This window comes from Mirounga leonina, unplaced genomic scaffold (genome assembly GCF_011800145.1).
Source record: "Mirounga leonina isolate KUSES-001 unplaced genomic scaffold, KU_Mleo_1.0 Mir_357, whole genome shotgun sequence".
Lineage (NCBI taxonomy): Eukaryota > Metazoa > Chordata > Mammalia > Carnivora > Phocidae > Mirounga > Mirounga leonina.
This window is the reverse complement of record NW_023270702.1, coordinates 8787656-8805852: the sequence shown is the minus strand read 5'-3', so window position 1 is coordinate 8805852 and position 18197 is coordinate 8787656. Positions and strand designations below refer to the sequence as shown.

The window sequence follows — 18197 nt, the reverse complement described above, 5'->3', positions numbered from 1 at the left end:
AAGTTCCTTGTCTTCTGAGTGGCAACAGTAAGTAGTAGACTAAATTCACAGGTCGTTGTAAGGATCTTTAACAATTTGAAGTAACTGAATAGTAGTCTCCTTAAATTCCCATCTCCAGCAACACATTTCCCTGCATCGGACCCCCCACCTCCTTACCTCTCCTGTTATCTAGTATTAGTGCTTTGGCCTGTACTTCTGGTCTCATTCTTCCTGCCTTCTCTTGCACCTTGTTCTGTCAATCACCCCTTTCTTTTACATCTTCACTCTCTTCATTCTACTAGCTGCCTTCTCTTAGCTGATTAATATCCTCATCTCTCAGGCCCCTCTAGCTTCCTTTTGTCTTTTTCCTTCCCTTATTAGCCAAGCTGTTTAAAAGTCATTTATTATCTACTGCCTCCATTTTCATGGTGCCTATCAACGCCTAAGTGGGTTCTTCTGACCCCACCTCCACTAAGCCACCCCTCCACACCCCTGCAACTGCCCTGATAAGATATTCAAGTATTTATAGTAAGCAGGGAAATGCTGGAATACACTATCTGAAAGGGCTAGAGGCTAAAGCTAGGGAGCCCCAAATTTGGAAGCTTTAATCATGTCCAGTCACATTTCCCAGGCCAGTTTTTTTGCAAATGAGCAATGGATTTGGTGGATTAGAATGACTATCTCCCTCTTCTGGCAGCAAACTCAAATGACTTGTTCTGGTGACAACGAGTCTCCATCCATCATTATTGACCAGGGCCATTAAAATGCATTTTAGTGTCTAGCCTTTTGTTCCCAGTTAAAGCCATAAATGCAGCAAGGAAATTTTTTTTATATAGCTATGAGGTTTTTGTTGTTGTTGTTATGGCAAAAAACTTCTAACGTATCATCTTAACCTAAGCGTACATTTTAGTAGTGCTAAGTACATTCACTTTGTTGTACAGCCAATTTCCAGAACTCTTTTATCTTGCAAAACGGAAACTCTAATATCCATTAAACCACAACTTCCCGTTTCCCACCCCTTTTAGTCACTGGCAAACATCATTCTACTTTTTCTATGAATGTGACTATTCTAGATACTTCAAGTAGATAGAATCATATGGTACTTGTCTTTTGTGACTGGCTTATTTCACTCACCATAATGTCCCCAGGGTTCACCCATGTTGTAGCATGTGTCAGAATTAGCTATGTTTTCTTTTAATCTTTAAAAAAAATTATTTTTCGGGCGCCTGGGTGGCTCAGTTGGTTAAGCGACTGCCTTCGGCTCAGGTCGTGATCCTGGGGTTCCTGGATCGAGTCCCGCATCGGGCTCCCTGCTCGGCAGGGAGTCTGCTTCTCCCTCTGACCCTCCCCCCCTCATGTACTCTCTCTCATTCTCTCGCTCTCAAATAAATAAATAAAATCTTTAAAAAAAAATTATTTTTCTTATTTTTAATATTGAGAATTAGCTATAGTTTTTCAACAAATACCTCACACTAGACATAATCTTCCTTATTTTTTTAAATAGAAGAGCCACAGTTGAATGTTAAATGAAAAATGAATTCCTCAGGGGCACCTGGGTGGCTCAGTCAGTAATGTACCCAACTCTCGATTTCAGTTCAAGCCATGATCTCAGAGTCATGATATCGAGCCCTGTGTCAGTCTCCACACTGAGCCTGAAGCCTGCTTAAAATTCTCTCTCTCCCTCTCCCTCTGCCCTCTGCCCCTCCCCCGTCCCTACCGTGCATGCAGTCTCGCAAAAAAAAAAAAAATGAATGAATGAATGAATGAATGAATGAATGAATGAATCCTTCAATCTTTACATTGAAAACCCAGAGTGGGCAGCTGAGAAGCCACCTCTCTATGCCAGTAGATGGCACTGTAATGATGGAAATGGTCACTTAGATCTTCTAACAAGTATCTGATAATGGGTTTATTTTAATTTAAATTCAATTAATTAACATATAATGTATTATTTGTTTCAGGGGTACATGTCTGTGATTCATCAGTCTTATATAATACCCAGTGCTCATTACAACACATACCCTCCCCAAAGTCCATCAATAATGGCTTTTAATAGGAAGTTGTATTAGTCACAGATTACGGCAGCACAGAAATTATTCACAAAGTATCTGTTATGCTTTTTGGTTTAGCATATGGTATCTTTACATTCTGGTTAGGAATTTTCAAATCCCTTTATGCCTTCATATATCAAAGCTATAATTTTCCATTTATTTGGGTGATGTATTTTTTTAATAACATACACCCCTACCCCCAGACTCCATGACCTCACAGGAACCATTTTTGTTTTACTCTCTACTGTATCTCCACTCCCCAAGATGATTCAATAAATATCTGTTAAGTGCATGGATGAATAAAGTCTATGTTCTTACATAAGCTTATGACTTATTGTAAAGTATACCTTTAATTTTTTAAGGAATCTTAGAAGTATGTAAAATTTTCAATTATACTTATGACCTATTCAATGTATAATACAAATCTAGAAATTCATCTCCTCTAAACCAAAAGAATGGACAAAATAAATATACAGATTATTAATCCACTTCTTCGTAAAAGAGATAGACCAGATTTTTTGCATCTTCTCAACCAACCAGTTTCTGAATCTCTGAAGCATCTTCAATATCTCTCTGACTCTCATTTTGATATTCAATCTACTCCCAAATCCTCTAAGTTTTTCATTCACAGTGATTTTTTTTTTAATACTCTAATCCTCCATTCCACTTTGAAATGGCAATGTTCTATCTCAGGCCTTCATCGACTGTTGACTGGACAACTGCTGTAGACTCCCGACTAATTTCCTTCTCTCGATTTCAACCCAACCCTTATATTGCTACCTAAGTGGTTATAGTGAGGTGCCAGTCTTATCATATACATTTCCTGCTCAAGAAAATGCAATGGCTCCTGGTACATTCAGTATTTCTCTCTCTCTCTTTTTTTAAAGATTTATTTATTTATGAGAGAGGTAGTGCACGCTCACGGGAGTGGGGGGAAGGACAGAGGGGAAGCAGACTTCCCACTGAGCAGGGAGCCCCACATGCGGCTCAATCTCTTTACCTGGAGATATGACCTGAGCTGAAACCAAGAGTTACATGCTTAACCAACTGAGCTACCAAGGCATCCCCAGTATTTCTCTTTTAACATTTAACATAGAATACAGCATTTTAAATATATTTATGAACATACATGACACCCAGTGAAAAATCTGAAAATAGGAAATAAAACTATATGTATTAATCTTTGCATATGAATGGATATTCATTAATAGCTAAAGGTGATAACTATCACAGTTGTACAAATGACATTGTCTAAAACATAACAAATGACAACAACTGAATCAAGTTCTTATTCCTAAAGAGGTCTTAAAATTTTTAATATTTTCATTCTGATTTTGGGAAATCTTGGCAAAGAGAAATGATTATATCTCACTGTGTTTTATCCAGTATTCCAATGTGAAGTTAATCGTTGTAGCTCAGAAATCCCCAGAGAAGTCTGTCAGTCTGTTTGTCTCCATCTCTCTCTCATCATAAGGCTGAGGGAAGGGGGTGTCTGGGCGTGAGTTGGTGTGTGTGTGTGTGTGTGTGTGTGTAAACACATTTTGTATTTAACACTTGTCAACACTCAGGTCAAGAGGAAGAAATCACCCATCCCAAAGCCTCACCTACATCGTTCTGGGCAAGTCTTTGGCGTTTTGAACCATCCAGATTGGCCATTTCAATCACAGGCAGCTTGGCATCACACCAATACAATTTGTCAGTAAAGTAATCAATCGTTATTCCACTGGGCCAGACCAGATCAGAACTAGCTATAACCAGTCGGCCAATGCCTTGAAGGGAAGAACTTTCAATTCGTGGATTAATCCCCATATCAGTCCAGAATAATCTCCTTTAATCAAGAAAGCATACAACAAATAAAATTTGCATGAAAAAATTCTTCCATTCTTTCATCACTGAAAATGTCAGTGTAAATCACTTTAGAATAAACTGAAGTGGTACGCCAAGGAATATAGAAAGTATAGCAGTGTACATTGGACCAATAATTCTCAATAGCAAAAATTATCTTTTCTATGTAGAACATCTTGGACAGGAAATGCTGAATTAAGGCTCAGATCATTGGATAAAGAAGAAATTATTAGTTTGAAAAACTGTACTATATTACTAATTGAAAATGTGTTCAAGAGCATATTCTTAAATTAGCGTTTCATGCTGCAAAAGGCAATACAATCTTGTTAACCTGTCCTTCTGCTATGCATTTATAAAACCCACTATATGTGTAAAATTACAACATGAAGGAAATTGAATATTTGTTATCTAGTTTTATACAATGTACTCAGTTAACTTGGTCAATTTTAAGTTCCATAAATCGGATGCTGAGGCACATTTTTTTTTTTAAAGATTTTTTATTTATTTATTTGACAGAGAGAGACACAGCGAGAGAGGGAACACAAGCAGGGGGAGTGGGAGAGAGAAGCAGGCTTCCTGCCGACGAGGGAGCCCAATGCGGGGCTCGATCCCACGACCCTGGGATCATGACCTGAGCCGAAGGCAGACGCTTAATGACTGAGCCACCCAGGTGCCCCAATGGTCATTTTTTTTTTTAAGATTTTATTTCTTTATTTGACAGAGAGAGAGACAGCAAGAGAGGGAAGACAAGCAGGGGGAGTGGGAGAGGGAGAAGCAGGCTTCCTGCTGAGCAGAGAGCCCGATGTGAGGCTCGATCCCAGGACCCTGGGACCATGACCTGAGCCGAAGGCAGTCGCTTAACCGACTGAGCCACCCAGGCGCCCTGAGGCACATTTTTTTGAGGTCAATATGGTTCATTATCTTTTATACTGGTTTGTTTAGAGATGGTTACATTCTCACTCTTTTAATCATGTGGTTGGCTCCAAATCAATTACCAATTACTGCCAGTATATTATTTCCCATAGACCATCATAAATTCCCATTATAAATAAAATGATGTTTTTAGTCCTTGTTTTTTAACACCTAGGAAGGAATCCATTATTCTCCTTAATTCTCTAACCCTAACTAACATTTGTCACCAATAAGTCACTAATTCACAATTAACAACATAGTCCTCTAATCTTTCATGATTTCTATTTCCACTTATCTAAATCTAGGAATGACCTATCATTCGAACTCATCTGATGTTTTTTTCTGAGTAGAATTCATAAGCCATGCAATCCAAATACCATCCCTCGCTCAGAAAAGCAATAATGTAGATTTTTAAAGAAAATAGTTTTGTGGGCTTGCATCTAATTGGTTAATGAATTACAGCCCACTTCTTTTTTAAAAAGTTAAATTGGCTTAAAAGGACAGTTATCTGAATAACAAAATTTTTATGTAAGGACAGAAAGTCAAAAGACATGAAAGGATGAGGAAGTCATGCTAGCTATATCATTTCTGAAAGTTTGAACCAATCTCATGGATTTTCTTGATTTCTTTTTTTTTTTTTTTAAGGCTCTGTGTGTGTGTGTGTGTGTGTGTGTTTAAGATTTTATTTATTTGGCAGAGACACAGCGAGAGAGGGAACACAAGCAGGGGGAGTGGGAGAGGGAGAAGCAGGCTTCCCGCGGAGCAGGGAGCCCAATGCGGGGCTCCATCCCAGGACCCTGGGACCATGACCCGAGCCGAAGGCAGATGCTTAATGACTGAGTCACCCCGGCGCCCCGATTTTCTTGATTTCAGATTCCACTGAACACCTGAGGTCTTAAGACAAATTTTGGATACTAGTATATCAAACATGAACTGCCTCATGACCTGTATAGGAAAGTGATTTATTTTCACAAATACTTACTTGGCCATTGGATGGACAGCAATTCCTCGTGGCTGAGAGATGTCCTCCTTAATGATTATTTCACGGTGTTTTCCATTTAAATCACTCCCTTCGATGAGAGATTTCCTAAGATGCATGTAATATAGAGGAGCTTGTTAGATCAACTTTGCTTCTTAAACAAACATATTCCTTTTGCCTGTTACTTACTGAAATGCAAAGATGAGCATTCTAAACTACCTCCATCACATGTGTGCATACACACACTCTCAACACAAATAAGGGACATCATACGTACACACACGCACACACATCAGGACATACACCCACGAATTCTATTATTTTAAAACAGTCTTTTAATCAGCATCCTAATATTTATCCCACACAACTAAAATACACAGTGAAAGGATAAGGTAAGAGGGGACTGTGTCAGGGGCCTGGCAGGGACAAAGCCAGAGGTGTAACCACCAACCCCTTTTCTTCACAACCTCCCAGCTCCTGCTGAACCCAGTGAAAGCCAGAGGAGAGGAGTTACCATCTTCATGGTCACAGATCACAGGAAGGAGAGAGAGCAGGCTTCGAAGGGCCACAGAGACAGCCAGCACAAGGACAACAGAGGGGAGATTTCTGTTGACTTAATTTTCTTCCATATGATTCTAAGACAAATGGGAGTACTGAAATATTATTTGCTAATCTTTACATTAAAAAAAAGGGGGGGGCCCCTGGGTGGCTCAGTTGGTTAAGTGTCTGCCTTTGGCTCAGGTCATGATCCCAGGGTCCTAGGATCGAGCCCCGCATTGGGCTCCCTGCTCGGTGGGAAGCCTGCTTCTCCCTCTCCCTCTGCTGCTCCCCCTGCTTGTGTGCTCTCCCTCTCTCTCTGTCAAATAAATAAATAAATAAAATTTTTAAAAAAAGAACCCTTTGGAATCTGGCAGAGGAGAAAATCCTCTTTTCCTGATTTTTCTATTTGTTAAATTGACCTTTATTGTCAAATAAATATTTACTGAGCACCTACTGTGTGTCAAGGATTGGCCTAAGCATTGGAGACAATAGTAAACAAAACCCTGTCTTTGTCCTTACAGAGCTTAGAGTTCAGCAGGAGAGGGACAGGGAATCATAGTCCAGAGAATGTAAAGAATGCAAGTGGCAGACTCAGACAGATGCCTTATCCCAGCATGCCCTCACCCTGTGTACCAACCTGGGCTTCCAAGCAGCATCCAGGAGCAGACAGGACCGCAGGCTGAAGGGATAAGAAGAACCTCCTCTCCCCACCCCGTGTTGTCTACTCAGCCTGTTTCCCTACTACAAACTAATAAGTATAATTATCTTTGATTCATTCAACCAACATCCGGAAAGGCCTATCCCTTGCTCTTGTGGGCAATGTCCGCATAAAACAGGCCTGCCCAGAAACACAAGGCAGAACTATTCTCTCCTTCCTGTTCTACTAAACACTAAGGAGGTCTCTGGGTGGTTTATTCCAGTGTACTTTCTAGCCAGTCAGTGGGGAAGGGGCTTCATATAGTCCTCCTCATAGTTTCTTTTTTTTTTTTTTTTTTTTTTTTTTTTCAGAATAACACTATTTTATTAATTACCTGCCATGTGGCTTATTTTCTTTTTCCAGATTTTTTTGGCAGTACACTCCCATTGCCTTTTTTTTATTCTTATGTTAATCCCCATACATTACATCATTAATTTTAGATGAAGTGTTCCATGATTCATTGTTTATGCATAACACCCAGTGCTCCATGCAGCCTCCTCATAGTTTCTATGCAGGAGACAGGCAAAGGCAAAATTGGCTGAGGGCCTGTGCTGGTCAAGGACACTGCGCAAACTACCAATTCAGGGCGCTGGATAATTGGAAGCCATCTGTACAACAGGGCCCCCTTTAAAAGATAATTCTATTCCCAGATGAAGTGATCGTCGCGAAGGTACTGCTGGGTGGAAGGTATTTTTGAACTCAATGTGTCAAATTCACTCAATCACAACTGTCACTGAGCCTGTCCCTGGGTGGGAGGGAAGGAATTCTGAGGCCACTTGCTTGTGACCAGGGGAGATAAAACTGTCAGTTCTGATCTCACTGTTACATCACCTCTAAATTCTTACTGTTTTGGCAGGAGTGAAATGATGAGAATCAAGATGGACATAAGCTCCTGACTCTGGATCTGTCTTGGGCGGGATTGCTGGAATTTACTTTCACAGCTCTCAGAGGGGTTCACCCAATAATACACCTCTATTTGATTCAGGCAGAAAGCAAGTCTCTAACTCCAGTGTGGGTAATGAGAAAGCAAGGCAAGCACGGACATTTGGGTGCACACGAGTTCAAGCACGACCCTTGATCTAGTGGAGCATCTTTCTCTTTCTTTCCGTGATCTAATTGGTCTCGATGCCACTGGGACGCTCCAAGACCCACCCTGTTTCCAGGGCAGGACTTGTCCATCCAGAACCCTAGAAGAGTGATTTATACCTACTGGTAGGTATAAATCATGAGCAAACATACATTTTTGCCCTCCTGATTCATTTTTACTGGGCATTTGACTTTAAGAATCAGGATTCCTTAATGCTAAATAATAGCATTGCCAGCGGAACGATCAATTAGCTTCCTTCCTACAGTGAGATGTTAATTTGACTCTGTCTTTTCCTCAGCCAGTATAAACTGTAAGCATCCACTTGGGTTCTTTTAATTGGCTAAAAGTTACCATAGAATCTAATATCATGAGCTTGGAATCTCAGTTATTTAAATCCAATTTCTAGCTAATATCAAGGTTTTCAAGCTATAAACCTCTCATTTCCAGACAAATGAAAGGTTTTCTTTTAACAGCTGCCGTTAGAGGCAAGAGGACTTAGAAGGGCTTGTTATTACCGAAGTCAATGAACTCGGGAAGCTGAGGTCTGATTCTCCAGGACACGGAGGTGCATGACTATCTCCTGAAGGCATTGCCTTGCAGTAGGTACCATGGGGCCATTAATCAAACACTGAAAATTAAAGGTGCCATGCAAATGTGGGAAGTACGAGAAGACCTGGCATGCTCAGAGGGGCCCGGAGTGGCTCACATCTGCTGTCCTGATCAACGTTTACCTTTCTGAGAACAGCCACGGACAAGCTCTGTTATTATGCACAGCTGACATTTTAAAACGTCCTTTTAAGTAGGTTCAACACAGAGGAGGCTGTTATTATGATTTTTATCATTACTACAACTGAAATTCCAGATCTACTTCTTGCTGGCTGCTTGCCATTGGGAAAGGTATCTTACCTCTTTAATTCTCCATTTTTTCATCTTTAAATTGGGGATAAGAAAACTTAGCCTTTTGGGATTTACAGTGTCTGATGCATTTCAGTTACATAATAAATAAATATCCAAAGAATAAAGGAATAAAGGTATGACAAGTAAACAAACAAAAATGAATGAATGAATGAATGAATGAATGAATGAATGAATGAATGAAAATGGACTTACCCTGGATATAAAAGTACCGTATTATTGATAACTATACACCACACCGGCAGCACACGTAGCTCATTTTTAAAACACCTTTTGTTTCCCATGGATTATCCAGACCAAAAGATTTTTCTGGGACATAGGAAACCTACCCCCAAGCATATAAACCTGTTCCCTGGGACTTCTCCTTCTGGGTTGGGACCGCTGACTTCATAGAGGTGAAATCCTAATTAATTCTATCTTCTTTTACTTCAACACAGCTGCATAGGTTGACTACCCCTACACTCTACGGCCTTAAGTTACTCTGAGAAAACATCCTAGAGCACAGCGAATTTCTAAGACTATCTTGGGTCAGCTGTCTGTACTCTGTGGTTGGCTGCCTCTCTCGGAAGCAAGGAGTGGGCTCTCAGTAGCACACATGAGAGATGCAGCCACTTCCCTCCTCCACCTTCCTCCCACCGCCACCATTCCTGGGGCTCACACAAGCCCCACACACACCAAGCACGGCTGCCCCCCCTACAGCCCCAAGAGCAGTACGCCCAGAGGGCAGAAACATCATAGCTTCTCTCTAGTTCTGTTCTTTACCACATCAGGGCAAGTAGACCATCTCTCCAACCTTGTGAGGACTTGGCTCACAACTCCCACGTTCAGCCTTGCTCCCTCCTTCATGCTTATTCACGGGGAGACAGCATGTGCCTTCTAGTCTGTACAATGAAGGGGTTGGGCTAGTTGATTCCCGGAGCCTCTTCTAAAGCTCCCTCTGGGTGTGTACACCCTTCCGTTGGCAATTATTTATGGACCGCCTTCTTTGTATATCTCTTGTACTGATATGTAGAACAAGCTTTTGTACTGTGTTTTCCTGGGTCCATGTGCCTTAGCTCGCTGGCTAACCTGTGAGCCGACTGCAAAGATGGACACTCCTCATGCTCCTTTGCATCTCCCACGTTACCCAGGATACGGCCTTATCCATAACAGATGCTCAAAGGGTGCTCACTGATTGTATTCAGACAGGCTTTGCATTTCTCTGATTACCACAGCCTGAAGTGCAAAAACACATGTTACTTTCTTGGCCCTCACAATTCTCCCTTGGATACAGATCCAGTCTTGGTGAAAGGAGGACCATCCTGCTTGGTAGTGTGGAGGGAATGGAGGGAACATTAGGGGCATCTTTCCTCCAGTCCCACCCAAGCACCCAGCGTTATTTTCTTGGGTTCAAAGTGGAGGATGAGGCCAGCGGTATCACCTACGTCACCACTCCCATCCCACGTGGCTTAAAAGTGAAGGAGGAGCCCTACCCTCTGTCCGTCCAGTAGAATTTACGGTCAATCCAATCGATGGCAAGACCTTCTGGCATATCTACTGCTTCCTCAATAAGCCTTTCTCGCTGGGAACCATCCCTATTAGCTCTCTCTATCCACTTCAGGGTTGTATGGGCGAAGTATATCTACAAAAAAGAACACAGGCATTTCTATCTGATTTGTTTTTAAAAATTAATGTGGCATATATACAAACATGGTTAGCAAATCTTCAGATCATATAGTGTAATCATTAAGAGATTGGCTTTGGAGATAGACACACCTACAACTGAATTCCACCTCCCACCTCTGCTGCTTTCCAGATGTGTGTAAACATTAGCAAGTTCCTCCAAGTCTCACTCAGTGTCTTTATATATATACATATGCCTGTCCCTGGTACATATTTCTTTTTTTTTTTTTTTAAAGATTTTATTTATTTATTTGACAGAGAAAGACACAGCGAGAGAGGGAACACAAGCAGGGGGAGTGGGAGAGGGAGAAGCAGGATCCCTGCCGAGCAGGCAGCCCAATGTGGGACTCGATCCCGGGACTCCAGGATCATGACCTGAGCCGAAGGCAGTCGCTTAACCAACTGAGCCACCCAGGCGCCCCCCTGGCACATATTTCTATTGCTACTGGGTAATTCATTAATCTTCGTTAATTGGTCAATAACCAAGCCATTGTACTTGAACCCTAATGGCTTCTACTGTCTGAAAGGGAGCAATGATGAGCAGTTAGTGGAGGCCTCAAGCTGGGCTGTGACTTCCACTGCTCAGTCCACAGCCCTGCACTTCACTGCAAGTCTGGATACACAGGTTCCTCTCCTGGTTTGGGCCCTTCTTTGTTTAATTGAGTTGGCCAAGTCATTAACCTCAATTTTCTCAACTGGAAAAACGACAAAGTTAGACTAGGTATTTGCTAAAGTTTCTTTCATCTCTAACCATATTTAATTTCTTTTTAATTAATCCATCTTATTCAACAGAACATAACTTGCAGGTGCAAAGCTCCTTTTCAGTCTCCTATGCAGACTAGCAAACCGGTACAAGAATTTTGTGAGTGTTAAAAACTGCCGTGGGTCAGCTGATAATTTAATGATAGCGTTGGTGGAATTTTAGCTGAGTAGGTATATGTACCTAAACTTATAATCAATGATGAGAATGTTCATAAAATGGTAATTCGTTAGCTAATGGGTTGTCATCTTTCTAGATAAGATAGAAAAGGTTCTATTCCATAATACAAAAGTGAGTACCTCTCATATTAAAAAAAACACTAAGCTAGAGCTCTTCTCAAACTCAAATGTGCACACGAATCACCTGGAAATCTTGTTAAAATGCAGGTTCTGCTTCAGGGGTCAGAGCCTGGGAGTCTGCAATACTAATAAGTTCCAGGTGAGGTTGATGCTGCCGGTCCAAGGACCACAGTTTGAAGAGCAAGAACATGAGAACTTGACCAGGGAAATGAAAAACAGCCACATGACTAAAAGTTCATTCTAGGTCTCTTTATTCACCTTATAAAAAATGCTGACTGTGTAGGAAAAAAACTAGTTTGGTAATAAATGAATCTTTTTTTTTTTTTAAGATTTTATTTATTTATTTGATAGAGAGAGAGACAGCGAGAGAGGGAACACAAGCAGAGGGAGTGGGAGAGGGAGAAGCAGGCCTCCTGCCGAGCAGGGAGCCCAATGCGGGGCTCGATCCCAGGACTCTGGGATCATGACCTGAGCCGAAGGCAGACGCTTAATGACTGAGCCACCCAGGCACCCCGGTAATAAATGAATCTTGAACTGATTTTTCCTATTAATTATTTTCTATTAATATAATTCTTCCAGGGAGTCATATAAATTCAGTTCAAGGAAAAGAAAGGAAGATTTTTTTTGCTAGTGTTTAAGTATAAAACTTCTATTTGCAAAAAGAGTTATATTTGGCTATCCATCCATAGCAATTAAACACAGAATCAATCAGCTTCACTCTGTCTCTTTTGACCATTTACCAGACTGCTTCAAATCAGGAAGACACAAAAATACAAAGCTTAGGGGCGCCTGGGTGGCTCAGTCGGTTAAGCGTCTGCCTTCGGCTCGGGTCATGATCCCAGGGTCCTGGGATCGAGCCCCACATCGGGCTCCCTGCTCAGTGGAGAGCCTGCTTCTCCCTCTCCCTCTGCTGCTCCCCCTGCTTGTATGCTCTCCCTCTCTCTCTCTGTCAAATAAATAAATAAAATCTTTTTTAAAAAATACAACGTTTAAAATTCTAGGAACGAATGCACTATCTAGTAGTAACTAAATAATTAATTAATAACTACGTAAATTTATAACTACTGGGTGATTAAACTCCAGAAGACACCATAACATATCATTTCAAGCACATTCTAACCTAGCACAAATATAACCCACCCCGGCCTCCCACTCATTCTGCTATTGGCAAATAACTAAAAACCTATTTATAGCAGTCCTCCTGTGTGTACAGCACTGTGCTTGCCTCCCAGCCTCATCTCCAAAGAGGAAACTAAATTTAAGATCCTGCTCAGTCATTCCCAATAAAATGTCTGAGTCACAGTAAGGGCCAGGGTAGGGTTATGAGAACAGAAGCGTCCTTAACATTTCCCAAATTATGCTCCAATGTCTGTATCTACATTTTTCTGCACCTAATCATTCTGAGCTTAGCAGAGGATTGTCAAGTAGCTCAGGTCATCTGTTAGGATAAAATCCTCTACTCTGTCCTTAAACCATAGCCACATCTGCTCAAGAGACAAAACCATACCTTATTTTCCACAGGGTCGTGATCAAGGGCAAAAACCATTCCCATTTGCTGGCTGAGCAGGGTTCTATAATCTGTTCCATCAAAATGCATGTGTCGAATATCTTGAGAATTGGCAAACAGTAAAAATGGTTGTGGTCCTGTTAAATTCAAGTATGCCTCCATTGAAAATATGCCTTGGAACCCAGTAAGCACTTCTGACTTTTCCTTTTCATTGTACCCTCTTTCTGCAGTTCTTGTCTTCTCTATTTCCCACCAGTGAGGTGTAGGTTAAGACAGGCAAAAAGATTTCTTCTATGAGGTGACATTCTACCAGAATTCCATTTTACTGGATCCCCCTCTGTCTAGGTGCCTGCTTTTAAAATGCAAATTACTTATAAAAAGAGCCAACATTAAACAGCCAACACCATAGCTAGATGATGCAAGTCTTAGTGCCATAATCTCCTTGATTCACACGTATGGAAACATACTAATATTAGCAAATTATATTAATTCATGTCCAAATAAATACCCTTCTCTGACCGAGCACTTCTGAAAGAGAGGCATGATTATCTGAATTAATAACAAGACCCCTGATAATTTTCAGAGCTCAGATTATGCTATATTCACTAAGGCTCTAAGATCTTAAGAGTACTGGTGTCTAAGGCAAGTTCTGCAGGCTCCTCATTATGTTATCCCAGATTATAAACATAATGAACCTAGGGAGAGATAACATCAATTCGGTATAAATCTAGGAATCCAAGGCTGGTCAAAGGACACAAGAGATAGAATGTCAGAAGATGAGAAAATTATTCAAGCATTCAACTGCTTATTAACTCTTGACATAAAAAGGACAGAATCTGTCAAAGTATTATGATGGTTACATTCACTAAAGAGATGAAAATCAAATCAATCAACAAATATTTATTAAAAGCCTCTAAACTATGAAGTCTTAAAATTATTCTGGTCATGATTTTCACATATATGGGAATGTCATACTTGATGTAATGGCAAATCTTTGCCGAGTGCTAATGAACTTAGACACATTCCTCAAAAACATGGTTATTTATTTATGTGATTCTTATTTATATTTACAATGTGATTTGTTTTCTATTTCCAAAAACAAAAAATCGGACGTTCCACTCAGAAGCCAAAAGCAATTTAACTCCCCACCTTTCTAAATAAAATGTTTTCACATAATCTTTTTGCAGACACACTTTCAAACATCCACAGCACCAACCTGATGCCACACAGCTTTTTTTGTCCAGTTGTAGATCATACCCAGGAAAGCAACCACATTCCCAGGAGACTGGGCTGAGAGGGAGGCAGAGCTGGCTACAGCCCCCATTATCAGGTGATGAACAGCCTACAAAAACAAGCACTTGCTAATGATGCCACGCCATTCAAAAATATAATAATTTTTCATCAAAATATTGAGTGAACCCAGTATATGTAGGTTTTTAAAACCATTTCCACAATCTTTTATACTGCTGCAATCAAGGTTATTTTTCAGAGACTAGGAGCAAAATGTCACCGTATTCTATTTTCCTATAACCTCATAGCTTGAATGTTAACCCTTCACATCCCAAAAGCCCCTGTCCTCCGTTCTACAACTGAGCTTGAAGACCAAGTGCACCGACAGTGGCTGGAATAAGAAATATATTTTGATGAGTTTGACAGCTGGTCCAACTCTTGCTAGTGAGTAATATATTTTTTTCTCACATATATTTTTGGCCTTGTGATTTTCTTTTTGCTTTCTTTATTTAAAAAAAAAAGAGCCACACATAACTCTTATGCTAATTTTAAGTTACATCCAGCCCTCTATATGCTTAAGTCTCTATGAAGATAAAAGTAGAGAGGTATTTATTAGCTGCGAGGAATAGGCTAAAAACTCTGCGTCCATCGTCTTGCTCAATGCTGGCCACAAATCCAGGAGGCAGGGCTGACTAGCTTCTACAGATGAAAACAATGAGACTAAGGGAGGGCAAGTAACTAGTCCAAAATCACGTTGCTATTAACAGGTAGTGCAACTTTAGAGCCCTTGCCCGTAACTACTACACTATGCTATCTAAAAACAAAAAAACACACAAGTAAAAACCTGATATAAATCTATATATGACTCTGTTGCACAAATATCTTTTAATGTGTGATGTTGGAAAGTCTCTTCTCCTTTATAAATAAGATCGATCTTTAGGTGTCACTCAGAAAATTAATGTTTTCAAACAAAAAGTAAATTAACTTACCACTACATGTTTTTCCATCTGTCTCAAGCACTGAGCCTTCAGGACAAAAACATATGGGACCATCTGATGTCAGAACACAGTCATGGCTACATTTGGATGTATTGCTTGGACAGGGAATTAATTCTAATTAATGAAGCATAAGGTCAAGATTAGTGTTAAATCAGATTCGTGAAAATTTAGCAAAATAACTGCTAACAAAAATGCTATGCTAAAAAGAGTAAGTTAAACCAAGGATCAGACATTTATGAAATGCTGTGGTAAGGGAGATGTAAAAATCTCAAATCTAAAAAAATCTAAAAAAATTTAAGAAAGACCTCATTTTGGAAAGTGCTTCTAGCTTCCTCTAAGTTTCTTTTATGTCAAATAATATTTTCAAAGTTATTAGTCATCAAAATATTTTAAATGGAACTTAGCCAAATGATTTGCAAGTTCATCTGGAAAACTAATTGTATATGTAAAAAAAAAAATTAAGAACATTGTATGAGCATGGTTAGGTGTAGGAAGAGAATGAAAGGCTCTTAACAAACATCAAAATATATCATTAAGGAGCATTAACTAAATGAGTGCAGGAATAGACAGAGAGGACAATAGAACCAGAGAGAAAGCTCATTTTAGAAGACTCAAGTATGCTTAAGAATGTAGTATGTGGGGGCGCCTGGGTGGGTCAGTCGTTCATTAAGCATCTGCCTTTGGCTCAGGTCATGATTCCAGGGTCCTGGGGTTGAGCCCTGCATCGGGCTCCCTGCTCCGCAGGAAGCCTGGTTCTCCCTCTCCCACTCCCCCTACTTGTGTTCCTTCTCTCGCTGTGTCTCTGTCAAATAAATAAATAAAGTCTTTAAAAAAAAAAAAAAAGAATGTAGTATGTGATAAAGGTATTTTTTTTTTAAGATTTATTTATTTATTTGAGAGAGAGAGAGGGAGCATGAGCGCATGCATGCACGAACTGCGGGAGTGGGGAGGGGGAGAGAATCTTCAAGTAGACTCCCTGCTGAGCACGGAGCCTGATGCAATCCCAGGACCCAAGAGATCATGACCTGAGCCAAAACCAAGAGTCAGATGCTTAACCGACTGAGCCACCTAGGTACCCCTGTGGTAAAGGTATTTTAAATCATTGAGCATGTAAAAGATCCTCCAATATGACACATAAATAACTGAGAAATGATTTGGGGCAAAAGTTAAATCCCTACCCTACACCATACGTCAAAATAAATTCCAAGTAAATCAAAGATTAAAATATAAAATATGTGTACCATAGAGGTCTTAAAAGTTTTGACAATCAAGTGAGATTATGCATGTCATGCTTGGCACATAGTGGATTCTATAACAGATTAACATCATACACTTTAGTATATTTGCCAACAGGTAAATCACTTGGTATTAGAAGAAGGGCAAGTTCCACAGACAGGCACAAATGTAGTGGGTAATTTCCAAAAAAATTCATTACCATCTATTTTTAAATGCCTTAAATGCCATGAGCACTTATGACACTCAGACTGACCTATTCACCATCATTTCTGGAACAGGACTAGACAATATACATGGCTTTAAACATTAATTTCTACTTAGTTATGTTAGTAGATTCAATAAGAAACCTATAAGAAGGTACCTGAGTATATGATCCTAAATTGAAAATGGGCATGTCCATATAAATTCATAGTATATTTCTCTTTTTTAAAAGTGTATTCCTAGCTCTGATGCCCCAAAAGGCTAGACACAATGACTTAGTAGCAGATATGTCCTCTAAATAACTTTTCTCATTAAAAAGGAGCACTGCTCTTTAAGAAATTGCTAATGCCATGTCTAGAACATAGAATATACGAGACAAGCCTGGAAAATATGTCCTATGAGATAACAAGGCAACTACTGAAGACTACTGGGGTCTTTGAAGAGGCTCCCACTGGCCAAGGAGAAGACAATTTGCTCATCGGTAAGGATAACAACTGCGATAGGTTGAACCATACTAAAAATGTTAAAAACCCATGAGTTCATAATAATATTTAATCTTTAAAAAACACTCACCATTCATCTTTGAAAAGTGTTAAGGAACCATATAGTTTACTTATATAAATAAGGAAAGAAGAAAAAAATCCAACATTTATCCTGCATTTAATGTAAGAATTGTATCTTGAGGTAACAAAAAAGTTAATGAGAGAAAGTGCTCTTTATGAAGCACAACTAAAACTAAATAATACAACTAGATATCACCATTTGAAACCCTTGGTGAAGTAATAGACCTAGTATATTATTGTTAATGTCTGCTACAACCATTTGCTGAAAGACTATTGGACTCTTGTCACTCTCAACCATCCTAGTGTCTTCTTTTGTTTGAAAACTGTCCTGTACCTAAGGCAGGAAGATGGTGGCCTCAGAGAACATGAAAAAGTTGCTGGAATAGATCAACTCTAGGCTCCAACCCATTATGAAGAGTGGAAAGTGCATAGTGCAATACAAGAAAACTCTGAAAATGATTAGACAAGGCAAACAAAAGTGGTCATCCTCACCAACAACTCTGGCCCAGCCTTGCAGAAAGCTAAAATAGAGTACTGTGCCATGTTGGCCAAAACTGGTGTCCATCACTACAGTGGCAATAACATTAAATTAGGCACAGCATGTGGAAAATATCAGAGAGTATACACACTAGCTGTGAATGACCCAGGTGATTTTGATATCATTAGAATTATGCCCAAAGAGCTTTCATGGAAGGTGTCAGAGTAAGAAGATACTAAGCTCATCTCATCCCACGGA

General features: G+C 40.0%; 1 protein-coding gene and 1 pseudogene across 4 annotated transcripts in view; one reads left to right on the top strand and one right to left on the bottom strand.

Moving 5' to 3' along the window:
- The window catches only part of EGF (epidermal growth factor), a 103036-nt gene that overhangs the window by 28666 nt on the left and 56173 nt on the right, over nucleotides 1–18197 (bottom strand). For all 4 annotated transcript variants that reach the window (XM_035030276.1, XM_035030275.1, XM_035030277.1 and 1 more), the window contains 6 exons: nucleotides 15453–15575; nucleotides 14450–14575; nucleotides 13234–13370; nucleotides 10478–10626; nucleotides 5770–5874; nucleotides 3635–3858 (listed from right to left, as the gene is read on the bottom strand). In XM_035030276.1, the coding sequence (XP_034886167.1) occupies nucleotides 3635–3858; nucleotides 5770–5874; nucleotides 10478–10626; nucleotides 13234–13370; nucleotides 14450–14575; nucleotides 15453–15575 (864 nt within the window). The remainder of the gene's footprint in view (nucleotides 1–3634; nucleotides 3859–5769; nucleotides 5875–10477; nucleotides 10627–13233; nucleotides 13371–14449; nucleotides 14576–15452; nucleotides 15576–18197) is intronic.
- Nucleotides 17809–18167, top strand: LOC118026985 (annotated as a pseudogene).